This window comes from Gracilinanus agilis, chromosome 3 (assembly GCF_016433145.1).
Source record: "Gracilinanus agilis isolate LMUSP501 chromosome 3, AgileGrace, whole genome shotgun sequence".
In the NCBI taxonomy this organism is placed as follows: Eukaryota; Metazoa; Chordata; class Mammalia; order Didelphimorphia; family Didelphidae; genus Gracilinanus; species Gracilinanus agilis.
Window position 1 is genome coordinate 493,939,491 of NC_058132.1, and position 16,552 is coordinate 493,956,042.

A 16,552-nucleotide genomic window follows, 5' to 3' on the forward strand; every position below is an offset into this window, starting at 1 on the left:
ACTAGCCCAGGGTCCCCCGACTAGTCCATGTCAAAAGCAGGATTGAATCTCTGTCCTAGTGACTGAGAGTCTAACACAATAACCATTATAAAACACATTTTCCTGGATCTGCAGGGATAGACATAGTTCTCAGGATCCAAAATAATGTAGGGAATACAGTAGAAGCTTAATTAATAATCCAGCATTCAACATTTTTACGTGCTTAGTATATAGGAGGTACTGTTATAAACTCTGGGTATATAAAGAAAGCAAAAAGGTAATCTCTTCTCTCAAGGAGCTCACACTCTAATGGAGGAGACCACATGCAAACAACTATGTACAAACAAGACATATACTGGATAAATTGGAAATAATCAACAAAGGGAAAGAACTTGCATTCAGGAGGATCAGGAAAGGCTTCTTACAGAAGGTGGAAATTTAGTGGAACTTGAAGCCAAAGAAATTAAGAAGTGGAGCTGAAGAAGAGAGAATTCCAGGCTTAGGAGACAGTTAATGAAAATTCACAGGGTTGGGTGGTGGATTGATTTATTCATTCTTTTGAAGCTCTTTATGAATATAAATTGTGTTTGATAACTATGATTTCCTTCTCAGTCATTTTTTTTGATGCAAATATTCTTTGCTATGTTCTGGTCCTTATAGGGAACACCAGAAATTTGGTGGCTTTGTTACCACATGCTACTGGTCCAGTGTTTATCATTTAATTGAATTGACCTCAACTGAATTGGAAAAAATGGCCTTTTTGTTTTTCCTGGTTCTATCAGCTCTCTTTATGGAGTTCAAATCAGCAATTAGAAGTAAGTTTCTGTCTTTTTAATGATTTTTTTAAAAAAAAAGGTATTTTATTTTCCCAATTACATATAATAACCATTTTCTACATACATTTCCAGAAATTGTAAGATTCAAATTGTTTCCCTCCTTTCCATTCCTTCCCCAGACTCAGAGGTGGTAACCAATTTGATCTGGGTTTCACATGTATAATCATGCAAAATATATTCCCATATTGGTCATTGTTGTAAGAGAAAACTCATATAAAACCAAAACTCCCAAATAAAAAAATAAACAAATGAATGTGAAAAATAGTATGCTTTGACTTGCATTCTGACTACAACAGTTTTTTTCTCTGGAGCTAGACAGCATTCTTTGTCCTAAGTCCCTCACCATTGTCCTGGATCATTGTATTGCTGAGAGAAGCTAAGTCTTTCATAGTTAATAACTGTATGATGTTGTTAACATTATGTACAATATTCTCTAGGTTCTGCTTATTTCACTTTGCATCAGTTCATGTCAGTCTTTTCAGTTTTTTTCTGCTATCATCCTGCTCATTATCTTATAGCACAATAGTATTCTATCACCATTATACATCCTAATTTGTTCAGCCACTCCGCAATTGATGGACAACTCTTCAATTTCCAATCCTTTGCCACAACAAAAAGAGCTGCTATAAATGTTTTTGTACAGGCAGGTCCTTTCCCCTTTATTATGATCTCTTTGGGATACAGATGCTGTACCAAAGGGTATGCACTGTTTTATAGTCCTTTGGGCATAGGCCAAATTACCTTCCAGAATAGCTAGATTAGTTCACAACTCAACCAGCAATATAGTAGTGTTCCAATTTTGCCACATCTCCTCCAACATTTATCACTTGCCTTTACTGTCATCTTTCTATTGATTTAAAAAGTGTTTTAGTTTGAAAAAAACACCTATCTTACTTTAAATAATAAAACTCATTTCATGTATTTATGCTTTATCTTAGGGCATTTGCTGGGTCTAAGCTATCAAAGCCAAGGTTCTTTTGTATCTCACTAGTTTTCTTTTAGCAATAAGCTTTAGGACAAAAAACTCATTTGAATGTGGACTTTGCTCCTACCTTTCCATTTATGTCTTTGGCCAAGTAAGTCAAGACAATCATACAACTTTTTTGTCTCTCAGTTTTCCTGTTTGTAATATGAAAGAACAGGTCTCTTTTAGATTTCTTCAACTCTAGAGTCTGAGTCTTTGACAAATGTAGCCTGCTCCTACATAGACAAGTAGCTTTTCCTTTGAAATATGGTAGACCCTTGTTTTATGTGACTAATACATTCCAACACCCTTCATTTAAGTTCAAAATTGTATATAATAACAAACTATTATTTAATAAATATTCTTTATACAAAAACACTTAGGTACTTTATGACTTCTTAAGATTATCAGAGCTGTCAGCATCAATACTCTTGTATGTTGGAGCTATTATTAATAGCTAAATAGCTTTAATGAAGCAAAGAGAAACACTGCTCTGACACGGGCATGATTTATTACAAGAGAGAATTCCCAACAATGACTAAAGTAGGAACTAATGTTCAGCACAAAACAATGTAATGATTTATACTAATTTTTCTTAAAGTGAGAATAAGTGTGACTGGGTGAACTGCTGGGAGACTTATGCCATGTGAGATAATGGTATGGATTTAGCACATAATTTAAAAATTTTATTTTACCTATTTTTCCTCCTTTATTTTTTGGGGGGTTGCCAATCATGTATACTTTAATTTGTGTGTATTGAGTTTAAGTAGAATGAGCTCCTACTATATTACATTGAATCTAGTTTGAAATTATAGCATCATAGGTTTAGGGCTGATGGGGACCTCAGAGGCTCACTTGACTAACACTCATTTTCCAGATGAGGAAAGGAAAGAAACAAATATATATTAAAGTGCCTACTGTGGACCCATAAACACTTTACAAATATGTCACTTGATATTCATCAATTCTTTGAGGTAGGTGCTATTATTATCCCTTTTTTAAAAAAGATATTTTTAAAAACCATTACCTTCTGTCTTAGAATCAATATGCTTTGGTTCCAAGGCAGATGAACAGTAAGGACTAGGCAATAAGGGTTTAATGACTTGCCCAGGGTCATACAACTAGGAAGTGTCTAAAGTCAAATTTGAACCTAGGACCTCCTGTCTCTAGGATTGGTTTTCAAACCACTTAACCACATAACTGCTCCTCATTCTCCCTTTTTTAAACAGTAGAGGTCCCTAAGGCAGATAGGTTAAAAGACTTGTCCAGTGTCACACAGTTAGTGAATGTCTTAATTCAGATTGTTATGTAAATCTTGCTGATTCCAGGTCTAGCTCACTATCTTCTGCCACCTAATTGCTTCTGTGGCTTAGGGTGCGTAAGTAAGCATTTCAAGACAACACAGACAGTAAATATCAGAGGATAGATTTTAACAGGTAATCCAAATGATTACCAGCATCCTTTCACAGCTGTATCAGATTCTAGCATATTAATGTCTGATACAGTTAGGAATTAAAATTCTAGCATGAAACATTTTTCAAGTAATTCATGGGGAGATAGGGTGATGGAGAGAATGGTAGGTGATACTGGGGATAGAGTGCTGAGCCTGGAGTCAGAAAGACTCATCCTGCTGAGTTCAAATCTGGTCATAGATACGATCTGTGTGATCTTGGGCAAATTACTTAACCCTGTCTGCCTCAGCTTCCTCATCTGTAAAATGACCTAGAGAAGGAAATGACAAACCACTCCAGTATCTTAGCCAACAAAACCCTAAATGAGGTCATGAAGAGTCATATAAGATCGAACAGTAGTGACACTGACAGAATGTGGAAAGTCTTTTTTGTTTTGTTTTGTTTTTGGATTCACTTTAGTCTAATTTGTCTTCTTCATTTGTAGTCAGAAGCCATAGAGCAATGGAAAATGAGGCTCTCATTGTGTTGTGTCCGAGACGACCAAAATCACCCGGGTCTCAAGTTTATTGGACTCACTTTGAATCTAATAAAAACATTACTACTAGTAAAAAAAATCGGGTATATTCCTCAGGGGTCCAACTCAAATTCCTACCAACTTCAGTGAATGATTCTGGAATATATTATTGCGCTATAAAAAGGTATGTAGTCCTAGGGGGAAATAATAAAATAAAAATTCTTCAAGCAGTCAACCTATGAATGTCATTTTGATCTCAGTCTTGGCAAGATGATCTCTGATGAGAGACAGGAGAAATAATTGATAAAGATCCTCCCACGAAGCCAGGAGGACTTGAGTTCACATCCCACATCTGACATAAAATGTGTGTTTCTGGGCAAATCAACTAATATCTCAGTGCTTGAGACAACTCTCTGAGAATGGCAGTTTCAGAGAAGGCAATGATTGCCACTGGAACAGGAACTTTCCTCATTTAGTAATTGGGTACTCATGAAATTACAGCAACCTCTAACCCTCAACATTTTCTCATTCCTCTTTTAGGTATTTCTTTAAGGTTCCTTCTTTGACGCCTCCTTTAAACAGTCTTCTGAACTTAAAATGATTGTAATTTGGAATCAATGCCAATAGCTATGCCAGTAAATGTTTTTGCCTGAATGTGAATGACAAATATAAAGCTAAATAGGAAAAGCACCTGGCTTTACCAATGACTGAAGGGACTTAGAGAAAGCTTGGCTTTGAGTTCATGGAAAAAATAAGAATCAAAAAATAAGAAAATTCGAGGGACAAAAAGGTAAAACAGTATATTTAAAACAGTTAAAACAGGGAGTACTTGGAATAATCAAATGAACAGATTAGAACTTATTAAATTCAAAAAGGTAATATTTCACTGTATTTTTTTCATTTTGAATATCATTGCCATGTTTGAGAAATATAAGCATATTCACCTTATGTGGAGAAAATTGATAGAATAGAATCTTTGGCTAATAAAAGGATTTCAGTTTCCCCCCCCCCAGTCATTAAGCTTCTCTGGTCCTTAGTTTTGTCTGATCTTAAAGTTTTCATAAGTTTTAGCAGTGATTCTAAATATAATTATTAAAAAGGAAACCACAGACCAATAAAGCAAGAGGCCAAATTTGGAGGAAAAACAAAAAAGAAGCAGGTAGATTTTAGATGATTTGTCATGGACATTTTCAGTTGTGTCCAACTCTTTGTGTCCCCATTTGGGGTTTTCTTGGCAAAGACACTGGCATGGTTTTATTTCCTTCTCCAGCTCATTTTACAGATAAGAAAACTGAGGCAGATAGAGTTAAGCAATAGAGTCACACAGTTAGTAAGTGTCTGAGGCCAGATTCAAATTCAGGAAGATGAATTTTCCTGACTTCAGGCCTGGTACTCTCTCTAATTCAATAAAAGGATTACTTATTCTTTAAAGTTTTAGAAGAATTTTCTTTGCTAATTTACTGAAGCCTACTGTCCAAAATGTGGCAGATCATTAATGGTCTCAGATCTTGAGATTTGTCTGTTTTGTTCTGTCTGGTAACTTTCTAGATTTTATTAATGTCAAGTTAGGCTAGTAATTCCTGATAGATTTCTTGATTTATTTTATATTTGTTGCAAGATCTAATTTCAAGATTTGGTTATTTGATTTTTCTTTTTCCCTTTGAAAAATCAAATTTCCTAATGGTTTGTTTCAAAAGTATTAAAAAAACTTCCACCCAAATTGCTTTAGTTTTATTAGTTTTATTTATCATCAATTCAATTGCTCTATAATTTTCCATTCAACTAAACTTTATTTAGTTTTTCAATAATTGAATAACAATTCAATTAATCAAGTTCTGATCTTGATTCTCTCCCCTTTTCCACTTTCATTTGGGTATTTATTCATTATCTAATTTAATTAGACTGGAAACATTGAGGTATTTAGTCTTACAAATTTGCCTCTAAATCAGCCATTTTTCCCACTCACTTGGGCTATTGCAAACACCTCCTAAATTTGCCAATATTGTTTCCCGACTTCCAAAATTTCCTCTCTCCAATTCATCCTCAACATAACTGCCAAACCGATATTTCTAAAGCATAGACCTGACCTTATCAATTCTCTGATCATGAAACTTTCTTCAGTAGCTGCCTATTACCCTTAGCAATGTGTTTATCATTCAGTAGTCAGCCAGGGGACATAGTTAGCCAAGGCATTTATTGGTATAACATGGTTAGATTTACAATAGAATGTTTATTCCAACAAACAAAATCCATGTTCTCCATCAGGTATATATGCCATCAATGGAGAGATTGAATAAGTCTAGAGAGTATAATACATGCAGAATGCATGTGGAGGGGCAACTTGCATCTCCCATATCTCAGGGCCATTGGTTTCTTCTCATGGTATTCTCAAGCTGTTCCTCAGTGACTCTTGGATTAGTCAGTCTTTTGTATTCTTTGGTCCTTTCCCTCACTGTCCATAGCATCACTAATGGACTTATTTGGTGTAGTTCCCACCAGCACACATCATTTGTGTTAGATGGGGCTTGTGATTCCACTGCTCAATCATAGTTTCCATTGTCTGCTGGGATCCTGGTCTTTGGATGTGTGGTGTACATTTATGTGGCATGAATGTGACTTTTAATCAAGATAGATTATGAACAACAAGCCAATAAACTGTTAGAGTTACTGGAAAAATTAACTGAATTGTGGAAAGAGCAGAAACCTTTAACCTAGCACCAACAGGAACATTCCTAGATTGATTCCTTCAGAATCTGAGCTCTGAAGCTTTCCGTCCATGAAAATCAGCATCCAGATACTCCTCCCCTACTCTTGAGAAAGAATGATTATCTCTTTTAAATTCTAACATCCAACTGTGGGCAGAGAAAGGGAATATGCAAAGGCCAACTTCATATTCAGGGTCAAGTCGATTGTATTTGCCAATATTGAACTGGTCCCTAATCATTTTATAACCAAAGTCTCATGCCCTTGACAAGCTGCAAATTTTAGGTTTGACACCCTCAGTGAGATCAGGATGCCCAATTTTATTAAGAGCCCCCTAATCATTCCCTCTATTTTTTTAAAATTAATGCTTTGTTTAATAAAAAATTGAGAAGAAGCTAGGTAAAACTGTGGATAGAGTGTCAGGCCTGGTGTTGGAAGTATCTGAGTTCAAATCTGCCCTCAGACACTTCCTTAACTGTGTGACCCTGGGTAAGTTACTTAACTACAGTTTCCTAGTCCTTACTGCTTTCTTTTCTTAGAACCTATATTTCGTATCAATTCTAAAACAGAAGGTGAGGGTTTTAGAAAAATAATGCATTGATAAATTTTGTTGAATTTTATATATTTTTATTATATTCTGTGTTCTGATTGGCATGTAATATTTAAGATTTTTAAGATGTCATTTGTAAATTTCGCTTATGCCTTATAACATGGTTAAGTTTTATCACTTATCCTCATATTTGAGGCAAAATGTATATTTATGCTCTATTACCCCAGTGCATTATCTTCATATATGGATTAAATCTAGTGTCTTTAAAACTTTGTTTAAAGCCTTATAATATATTCTGAAGTTATGTTTGGGTATGTTTGCCATGTTCAAGTTGTGAAGTATTGAAACCTCCTACTATTACTAATTTTCATTTTTATTTTCCATGAGACAATAAGCTTTTTCTTTATATGTTTAGCTGTTATTCAAAATTAATATGCTTCCAAGGTACCTTTGAGAATATAATTTCTGTTTTTAAAACATGGTCAGATACTCTTCCTGAATTTGCACATTTTCTTGATCAAGGTGAATAGAATAAATTTTAGCTCATAAAATTTATTTGAATCTTGATATCTTTTGGCATTAGATATATTTCTTACAAGGAACATTTTTGGGGGTTTTGTATATTCTTAATCCTTTTGATTTTTTAAAATGAGTCCAATCCATTTATATGACCTTGGAATTGTTACATTTGTCTTCTAACTTTCTTTGTCAAATTGTAATCTGTTTTTTAAAAAAGCAACATATATTTACTCTTATTTTTTCTATTCTTTGACTATACCAATAAATTTTTGTACCATTTCTGATGCTATTTATTATATTCTTTCACTGTTCCTCTTTTCCAACAGCTTTCTCCTTTCTTATAATATATTTTAAAAGTTGTATCAGTTTGTTGCCTCTTAAATGAATTTTCATTTTCTTGAAGGATTTCTGGTAATTTTGTTTCTTTTCAAAATTTCAATTGACTTTATTTTAAGGGTCAATTACAAGAAGGCAGGTTTAATTGCAACTTTCATCTTCCTAGAAGTCTCATGGTCACTATTTTTTCTGTAAGAAAAAGATAATTCTCTATCAGTTTCCATAAAGTATAAAAATAATAAATTACCAAGGTTAGGTTTATTTTCTTTCAGATTCCTTAGTGGCCACCTTGATTTTAAAAATATTTGATTTTTCTTCTTTTTATTTTAGCAGCCCTGATATTGTTGGATCTGTGAATGTTACAATATATCCGAAACAGAAAGATTGTACTTTCCCCAAAAATGTGTTATATATGCCAGAAGAAGGAACAAAAATAGCATCACAGATTCATTGTCCTACATATGAATATTATAATAAAACATCACATTTGGAATGGTTTAAGGTAAATGAAAAAAAGCAATGATGTGGATTGATGATAGAAAATTGATTAAGAGCTTAAAAGGTAACTGGGAATTGAATTACAATATTTATTTTTCAGGATTGTAAAGCCCTTAAAGGACGAAAGTACTATGTAAAGAAAGATTATCTGATAATTCAAAACTCAACTGCTGCTGATACAGGCAATTATACCTGTAAATTAATTCACAGTGAAAATGGAGTTAATTATACTGTGACTGCAACTAAGTCATTGATATTTCAAGGTAAATTGATGTTTGATAGTGAGGTCTTTGGTGAGAACAAAGTAATAGTTAAAAATATGTGCTCTTTGAAATCATCCCACTGCCTCACGTTCTTTGAGAATCTTTATTGATAACATCAAGGATGGATTTTCCCAAATTGTGGTTATTCTTTTTGCTTTGCCATTTGATTTTCTTTAATCATAAATTGCTTTAGAACCATATTATAATAAGGGACAAAGAAAGCGCCAACTTTCCATAATATATATTTCCCATTTCATCATTAAAAATTTGGAACATAAATTCATAGCATCCTAGATTTAGAGTTGGAAGGAACCTTAATGGCCATCTAGTTGAGCTCCCGCATCTAATTAATCCCCCTCATTTTGCATATTAAGAAACTGAGGCTAGTAAAGATTAAATAGCTTGCCTAATGTCATGCATAGGGAATAAATTAATAATAATAATAATAATAACAATAATAAATGGTGGCTAGCACTTGAAATTGGGGCTTTTGGCTCCAAATCCATCACAGAAAAGTTTGACCATAATGTAGAATACAGGAAGGGGAATAGTATAAAATAAAGACTCAGATTGAGATTACCACTCATCCAGTTTATATTTTATGTCATATTTTGTCTTTCAAGCAATGGGAAACCACTAAAGACATTTAGTAGATAAGTGGCATAGTCATAACTGTGTATTAAGAAGATTTCCTGGCAGCTGTGGAAAGGATGATTTGGAGAGAAAAGAGAGGAAATGAATTAAGAGATGGTACACCTGGGGGGAAATGGTTAAGAAGAATTCAACCATCACAATAGGTCTGGGAGTAGAAGAGAAAGGCAAAAAAGGGATATTGTGGCATTGGATTGAATATGAGTTGGCAATACATTGGGCAATAGTATAAGAAAATCATAACAGTCAAAAATTGTTCTAAGATTTTGAGGCTGTGAATGATGGGTAATTTAGTAGGAAGAGTAGATTTGGTAAGGAAGACAATGAATTCAGTTTTGAACTTATTAATATTCTGAAATCCAGGTGGAAATATCCAGCAAGCAGTTGGAAATGTAAAACTAGAAATTAGAGGAATGGTCAGATCTGGAGACAGAGATATTGGTGTCATCTGATATTAAGGAAAATTATAGACTCAGAAATGTGAAGTTTCAAAGTTCAAAAGTTTAGATATCAAGCAGAAGACGGCAAAGAACAAAATCTGATGGAATTCCCATATTTAAGAGGTGAGAGAAAGAAGAACTAGCAGTGGAGATTTAGGAGAGATCAAAAGAGATGAAAACTAGTCCAGTGCTTTTTCCTAGAGTTCAAAAGAAAGATGCTAAAGATGGTGAGAGGTGATAAACAGTATCAAATGCTTTAGTAAACTAAAAATGAAAATAAACAAAAAAAGCAAAGAAGACTAATAGAAGATTCCCTTGGATTTCATGGTAAGGAAGTCATTAGTGACTTTAAAGAGATATTTCACTGTATGAGTAGGGATGAGAGAGCCCATATAGGAAACTGAAGTCTATGTGGATGGTAAGAGCATTGAAATTTAGTGTAAGGAGTTCTTCCCAGGAATTTGGCAGTGAAGGGTATGAGATATATTGTGACTGCTTTGAAGGACATCAGGATCAAGCAGAGATTATCTTTAGAGGCCCCATATAATTATCACAATATTTTTTTAAAATTCACTTTAATTCTTAAATATATAGTCTGTTGACTTTTCAGGAACAATGAAAAAAAATGTCATTCTATGAAACGAATGGCATAGTATCATGACTCTTGGGAAGCCAAGGTTCCCTAAAATAGTCTGCTCTATAGGATGAAATCATCTCGCCTGATATATGGGCCCCTTGATTTAAATGAAGGCAATATAGTATAGTGGATGGAGGTCTGGCCTTTGAAAGGAGGCAAGGGAGGGAACAAACATTTATTAAGTGCCTGTCCTAGACCAGACATTGTGCCAGATTATTTACAAATAATAATTCATGTGAACCTCACAACTATGGGAGATAGGTGCTATTATTACACACCTTTTATAGTTGAGGAAACTGAGACAGGCAGAAATTACATGATTTGCTATATATCTGAGGTCAGTTTTGAATTAAAGTCTTCCTAACTTCAGATTCACTGCTCTATCTACCATACCCTCTATGAGACATATTGTTAGCATGACCATGAACAAGTTAATTAATCTCTCAGAGCTCCAAATAACTACTCCAAAACTGCATCAATAGATCATAGAATATGAAGATGGAAAGGACCTTAGAAATCACCCAATCTTACACTTTCATTTGCAGATGAGGACGCTGAATTCTAAAAAAGCAGAATACCTTGGTCACAGTCAAACAGATGAAAATAGGAAAAATGTGGAGTTCCATGCCAGAAATTCCCTACACAGCTAAACAAAAAACAAAAACAACTAAATTAACAAAATGCTTAAAATGAAAACAAAGATCAGAGAATACTGCCTACAATTTCTTTAAGCAAATCCATGAACTCTCCATTAATACCATTGTTAAGGATAGCTGGATGGTACTGTGGATACAGTGCTGGGCTTGGAGTCAGGAAGATTCATCTTCTTGAGTTCAAAGCTGGCCTCAGATATTTACTAGTTGTGTGATCCTGAACAAGTCACTTAACCCTATTTTAACTAATTTGTAATTTTTTCATTTCTTTTTACTTTTATATTTGAGTAATTTTACTCATTTCCTCAATTTACTCATTTGAAAAATGAGGTGGAAAATTCCTCGAGGATCTTTGCCAAGAAAACCCCAAACGAGGTCACAAAGAGTTGGACAAGACTTAAAAATGACTCAACAAAGCTTTCTAGATTCAAGACTAGACTTAATAAGATTAGCAGCTCAATTTGTGTTATTGGAAAGGTGCAGCAAACCAAAATTCTCATGATGGAATAAATGACTTTTTCCTTCCAGGAACCACATGCATTGGTAGGATACTGTGAGTAGTTAAGAAGAGAGATTGATTCCTAATTGTGATTGGGCTTCTTCCAGTATGCTTCCCTAGTTTCCTTTGATTCAGTTGGAAAACATCCCATGCATAAATGATAACTTGGAATCTGAGCTTCAAGGTCCTGACTTGCTTAACACTTGATATTCTCTTCTTTACTTTTAAGGTGAAATTCGTTTCTCTATGCTTCCAGAAATCACTTCCCCAGTGAACCAAAGTGTAATAGGAGTGGAACTTGGTAAGAATTTCTTCTAATACCATCATGGTGGATTGAAATGTTCAGGACTTTGTCAAATTTATTTGCTACTGATTAGGATTCTTACAGTTCCTCTAATAGGTTTTGGGAAACATTAATGTCTCATGAATTACAGTTCTAGAGATTTCAGAGCATTTCTCTGATGTCACTTGGCATAGCATGAAAATGTCTTAGTCCATATGATGCCAAATAAATGAATAAGTTAAAAAATGTATGGTAAAAGCACTTTACTAAGTGCTGGGGACTACAAATAGGAAAATCCAGCAGCCCCTGCTCTCAAAGAGCTCACATGCTAAAAGGACATAAGAAGAATTAGATGGGTTCCAGAAGAGAAAATTTGACAATAGCTGCAGAAGATGCCTACATACTCTTTTGCTTCTTGCTAATAACTTGACTTTCAAGGGAATCTGTGTTTAGGGGTGGGTGGGTGGAGTTTCTAAATATACTTATTACAGGCAAGTTATTTTTTTATATGCTTTATGGTCCAACTGGAGGTTGCAATGGGAACTGTGGTCAGTGCCAGAGTAAGTAATTCAAGGTAAAGGGAATTTCTGCAAGTGATATACCTTTTAAAACATTGTTATATTGGAAATGAAGCAAACTGAGGGTCACTGGTGGCAGAAAGAAAGAGGATTACACTGAGAATTCAGAGAGGAAGAGTAGAAAAAAAACGTTAAGATTATCTCATCTAAGATTTCTTAATGTAGAAGCCATGAACCCCCCTAGAGATCCATGGAGAGATTTCAGGCAGTCTGTGAACTTGGATGGCAGAAGTGATACATCTTTATTTTCACTTATCTCTTACTGAAGTTTAGTCTTCCTTTCAATTACAAATATAAACCATTATTCTGAAAGGAGTCCATAGGTTTTACCAGATGACCTTATATCCTCCAAAAATAAAGAACTTCTGATCCAGTCTAACTCATTCATGTTTTCATATTTTTTTTATAAAAAGAAAATGAAGTCAAGAGAGGAAAAGTGACTTGTCCAACAGTAAGAGCTATTAAATAACAAGTTGAGGACTCTGTCTTGGGTCTTTTGGCTTCATATTTAGTGTTCTTTGGGGAAGAGCAATTTATACCTTTTATTATTAGTAGAGGCAATGTGGAATAGTGGGTAGAGGACTGGCTTTGGAGTTGAAAGGACTTGAATTCAAACATGACCTCTGATATGTACTAATTAAGTGATCATGGGCAAGTCATTTCCACTTTCAGGTGATTCCTCTAAGACTATACTTACAGATGAGTTGTGTTGCAGGTTTGTATTGATGAAGGGAGTTTGCATCTATGGAAGTCTCCTATATTAGTGAAATCACAGATTAGTTCCTTCTTTTGAATTACATATGTATGTATAAATACACATCATGCACATGCACACATACATATGTGTACAACCTGCATGTACAGTGCATATTTATTATATGTGTAGGCCCATAAACAAATGTAAAATTGTATAAATACAGTATGCAAACATATATATAGATGTGTCCTTTCTCCCCATAACTAGATTAAAATCTATTTGAGATTAGGAGCCATATATTAATTCTTTAGATATTCCCCAGTACCAGCACAGTAACCTATTAAATAATTGCTCAAAAAACGTTTGTCACTTAATACACGTATAACCCAGTGGAATTGCTTGTTGGCTCTGGGAAGGGGGATGGAAGAGGGGAGAGAGAGAATATGAATCATTTAACCATGGAAAAATATTTTGAAAATAAAATTATGTTAAAAAAAGAAAAAATGTTTGTCACTGATGAAGAAAGCTCCACTATGGGACAGGGAGCCAACCTTTTAAAAGAATTACAGAAAAATCCAATTTAGAGTTTGAAGGAGCCTCAACAATCATCTAGATAATTCAGACCCAAAAGGAACTCTGATTATAACATTTTACGAATGTTTTTCTAGTCTCTGAATGAATGTTGCCAATGAAGGGGAACCTATCACTTCTCAGGGCATTCCATACCAGTTTCAGTTGTTCTTGCATAGTTGTTTTTAGTCGTTTCTGACTCTTTGTGACACCATTCGCAGTTTTCTTGGCAAAGATACTGAAGAGGTTTGCCTTTTCCTTTTCCTTCTCATTTTACAAATAAGGAAACTGAGGTTAACAGGGATAAGTGACTTGCCTAGGTTCACATAGCTAATTTGTGTCTGAGAGTGGATTTGAACAAAGGATGATGAGTTTTCCTGATTCAAAGCCTGGTGCTCTGTCCACTGGGCAACCTGACCGCCCCACTTTCAGCTCTAATTATATTAGGAAGTTTTTCTTTACATAAAAGTTAAATTTGCTTCTTTGTATTTTCTTCTCATTGTTTCTACTATTATGCTCCAAGACCAATCTAATCTCTGCTATAGGTGACAGCCCTTCAAAAACATGAAGATACATCTCTTGACTCTCTTTGTCATTTTTCTGGTTACCCTTCTCTGGATGCTCTGCAGTGAATCAATGCCTTTCTTAAAGTTGTGAACCAAGATGAAATAAAACAGCACAGATATTATCTGACTAGGTTAGGATATAGAAACTCTATGCCCTTCTTATTCTTTTAAGATATGCTCTTCATAATGAATTTTAAATATAATAAAACTTCATGTAAAAATATAAAAGCTATTCTTAGTCTGAAGGTCCTTTGCCAACCCTACTCTGTCTATTAAGATCTTTTTTTTTTTTTTTTAGATTCTGCTTCTTTCTTCTGGTGAATGCTGTAGACATCCCATATTTATATTTGTAAATTTGTTAAACATGCCATTTAACTTATTTATTTATTTTTCAAAAGCCCTTATCTTCCAATTTATATTTTTAAACATTTATTAATATTTATTTTTTAGAAAAGTTAACATGGTTACAAAATTCATACTCTTACTTTCCCCTTCACCCACCCGAGCTACCGCCCACCATGGCTGATGTGCATTTCCACTGGCTTTAACATGTGTCATTGATCAAGACCTATTTCCAAATTGTTGATAGTTGCATTGGTGTGGTAGTTTCGAGTCTACATCCCCAATCATGTCTGTATCAACCCATGTGTTCAAGCAATTGTTTTTCTTATATGTTTCCACTCCTGCAGTTCTTCCTCTGAATGTGGGTAGCGTCTTTTCCAAAAATCCCTCAGAATTGTCCTGGATCATTGCATTGCTGCTAGTACAGAATTCCATTACATTCTATTTTACCACAGTGTATTGGTCTCTGTGTACAATGTTCTTCTGGCTCTGCTCATTTCGCTCTGCATCAGCTCCTGGAGGTCTTTCCAGTTCACATGGAATTCCTCCAGTTTATTATTCCTTTGAGCACAGTAGTATTCCATCACCAGCATGCACCACATTTTGTTCAGCCATTCCCCAACTGAAGTGAATACCCTCATTTTCCAGTTAATTGCCGCCACAAAAAGCACAGGTATAAATATTTTCATACAAGTCTGTTTATCTATGATCTCTTTGGGGTACAAACCCAAAAATGGTATGGCTATATCAAAGGGCAGGCATTCTTTTATAGCCCTTTGAGCATAGTTCCAAATTGCCAGCCAGAATGGTTGGATCAGTTCACAACTCCACCAACAATGCATTAATGTCCCAGTTTTGCCACATCCCCTCCAGCATTCATTACTCTCCCCTTCTTTCATTTTAGCCAATCTACTAGGTGTGAGGTGATACCTCAAAGTTGTTTTGATTTGCATTTCTCTAATTATTACAGATTTAGAACACTTTCTCATGTGCTTATTGATACTTTTGATTTCTTTATCTGAAAATTGCCTATTCATGTCTCTTGCCCATTTATCAGTTGGGGAATGGCTTGATTTTTTTATACAATTGGTTTAACTCCTTGTATATTTGAGTAATTAGACCCCTGTCAGAGTTTTTTGTTATAAAGATTTTTTTCCCAATTTGTTGTTTCCCTTCTGATTTTGGCTACATTGATTTTGTTTGTATAAAAGCTTTTTAGTTTGATATAATCAAAATAATTTATTTTACATTTTGTAATTTTCTCTAACTCTTGCTTGGTTTTAAAATCTTTCCTTTCCCAGAGATCTGACAAGTATACTATTCTGTGTTCACTTAACTTATATATAGTTTCCCTCTTTATATTCAAGTCATTCACCCATTCTGAATTTATCTTGGTGTAGGGTTTGAGATGTTGATCTAAACCTAATCTCTCCCATATTGTTTTCCAAATTTCCCAGCAGTTTTTGTCAAATAGTGGATTCATGCCCCAAAAGTTGGGCTCTTTGGGTTTATCATACACTGTCTTGCTGATGTCATTTACCCCAAATCTATTCCATTGATCCTCCCTTCTGTCTCTTAGCCAGTACCATATTGTTTTGTTGACCACTGCTTTATAGTATAGTTTAATATCTGGTACTGCTAGACCCCCTTCCTTCACATTTTTTTTTTCATTATTTCCCTTAATATTCTTGATCTTTTGTTATTCCAAATGAACTTTATTATAGTTTTTTCCTAATTCAGTTAAGAAGTTTTTTGGTAGTTTGATAGGTATGGCGCTAAATAGGTAAATTAATTTGTGTAGAATGGTCATTTTTATTATGTTAGCTCCTCCTACCCATGAGCAATCAATGTTTTTACAATTGTTTAGATCTAGTTTTAATTTTTGGAAAGTGTTTTGTAGTTGTTTTCATATAATTCCTGTGTTTGTTTTGGTAAATAGATTGCTAAGTATTTTATATTGTCTAGGGTGATTTTAAATGGTGTTTCTCTTTCTACCTCTTGCTGCTGTGATGTGTTGGAAATATATAGAAATGCTGATGATTTATGTGCATTTATTTTGTAT

General features: G+C 34.4%; 1 protein-coding gene across 1 annotated transcript in view; it reads left to right on the forward strand.

Annotated features, from left to right (window-relative positions):
* The first annotated feature begins 730 nt into the window (after positions 1-730).
* The window catches only part of IL1RL1 (interleukin 1 receptor like 1), a 29,620-nt gene continuing 13,798 nt past the window's right edge, over positions 731-16,552 (forward strand). The window contains exons 1-5 of the mRNA XM_044667044.1: positions 731-798; positions 3,680-3,889; positions 8,144-8,315; positions 8,412-8,574; positions 11,684-11,755. Of these exons, the coding sequence (XP_044522979.1) occupies positions 731-798; positions 3,680-3,889; positions 8,144-8,315; positions 8,412-8,574; positions 11,684-11,755 (685 nt within the window). The remainder of the gene's footprint in view (positions 799-3,679; positions 3,890-8,143; positions 8,316-8,411; positions 8,575-11,683; positions 11,756-16,552) is intronic.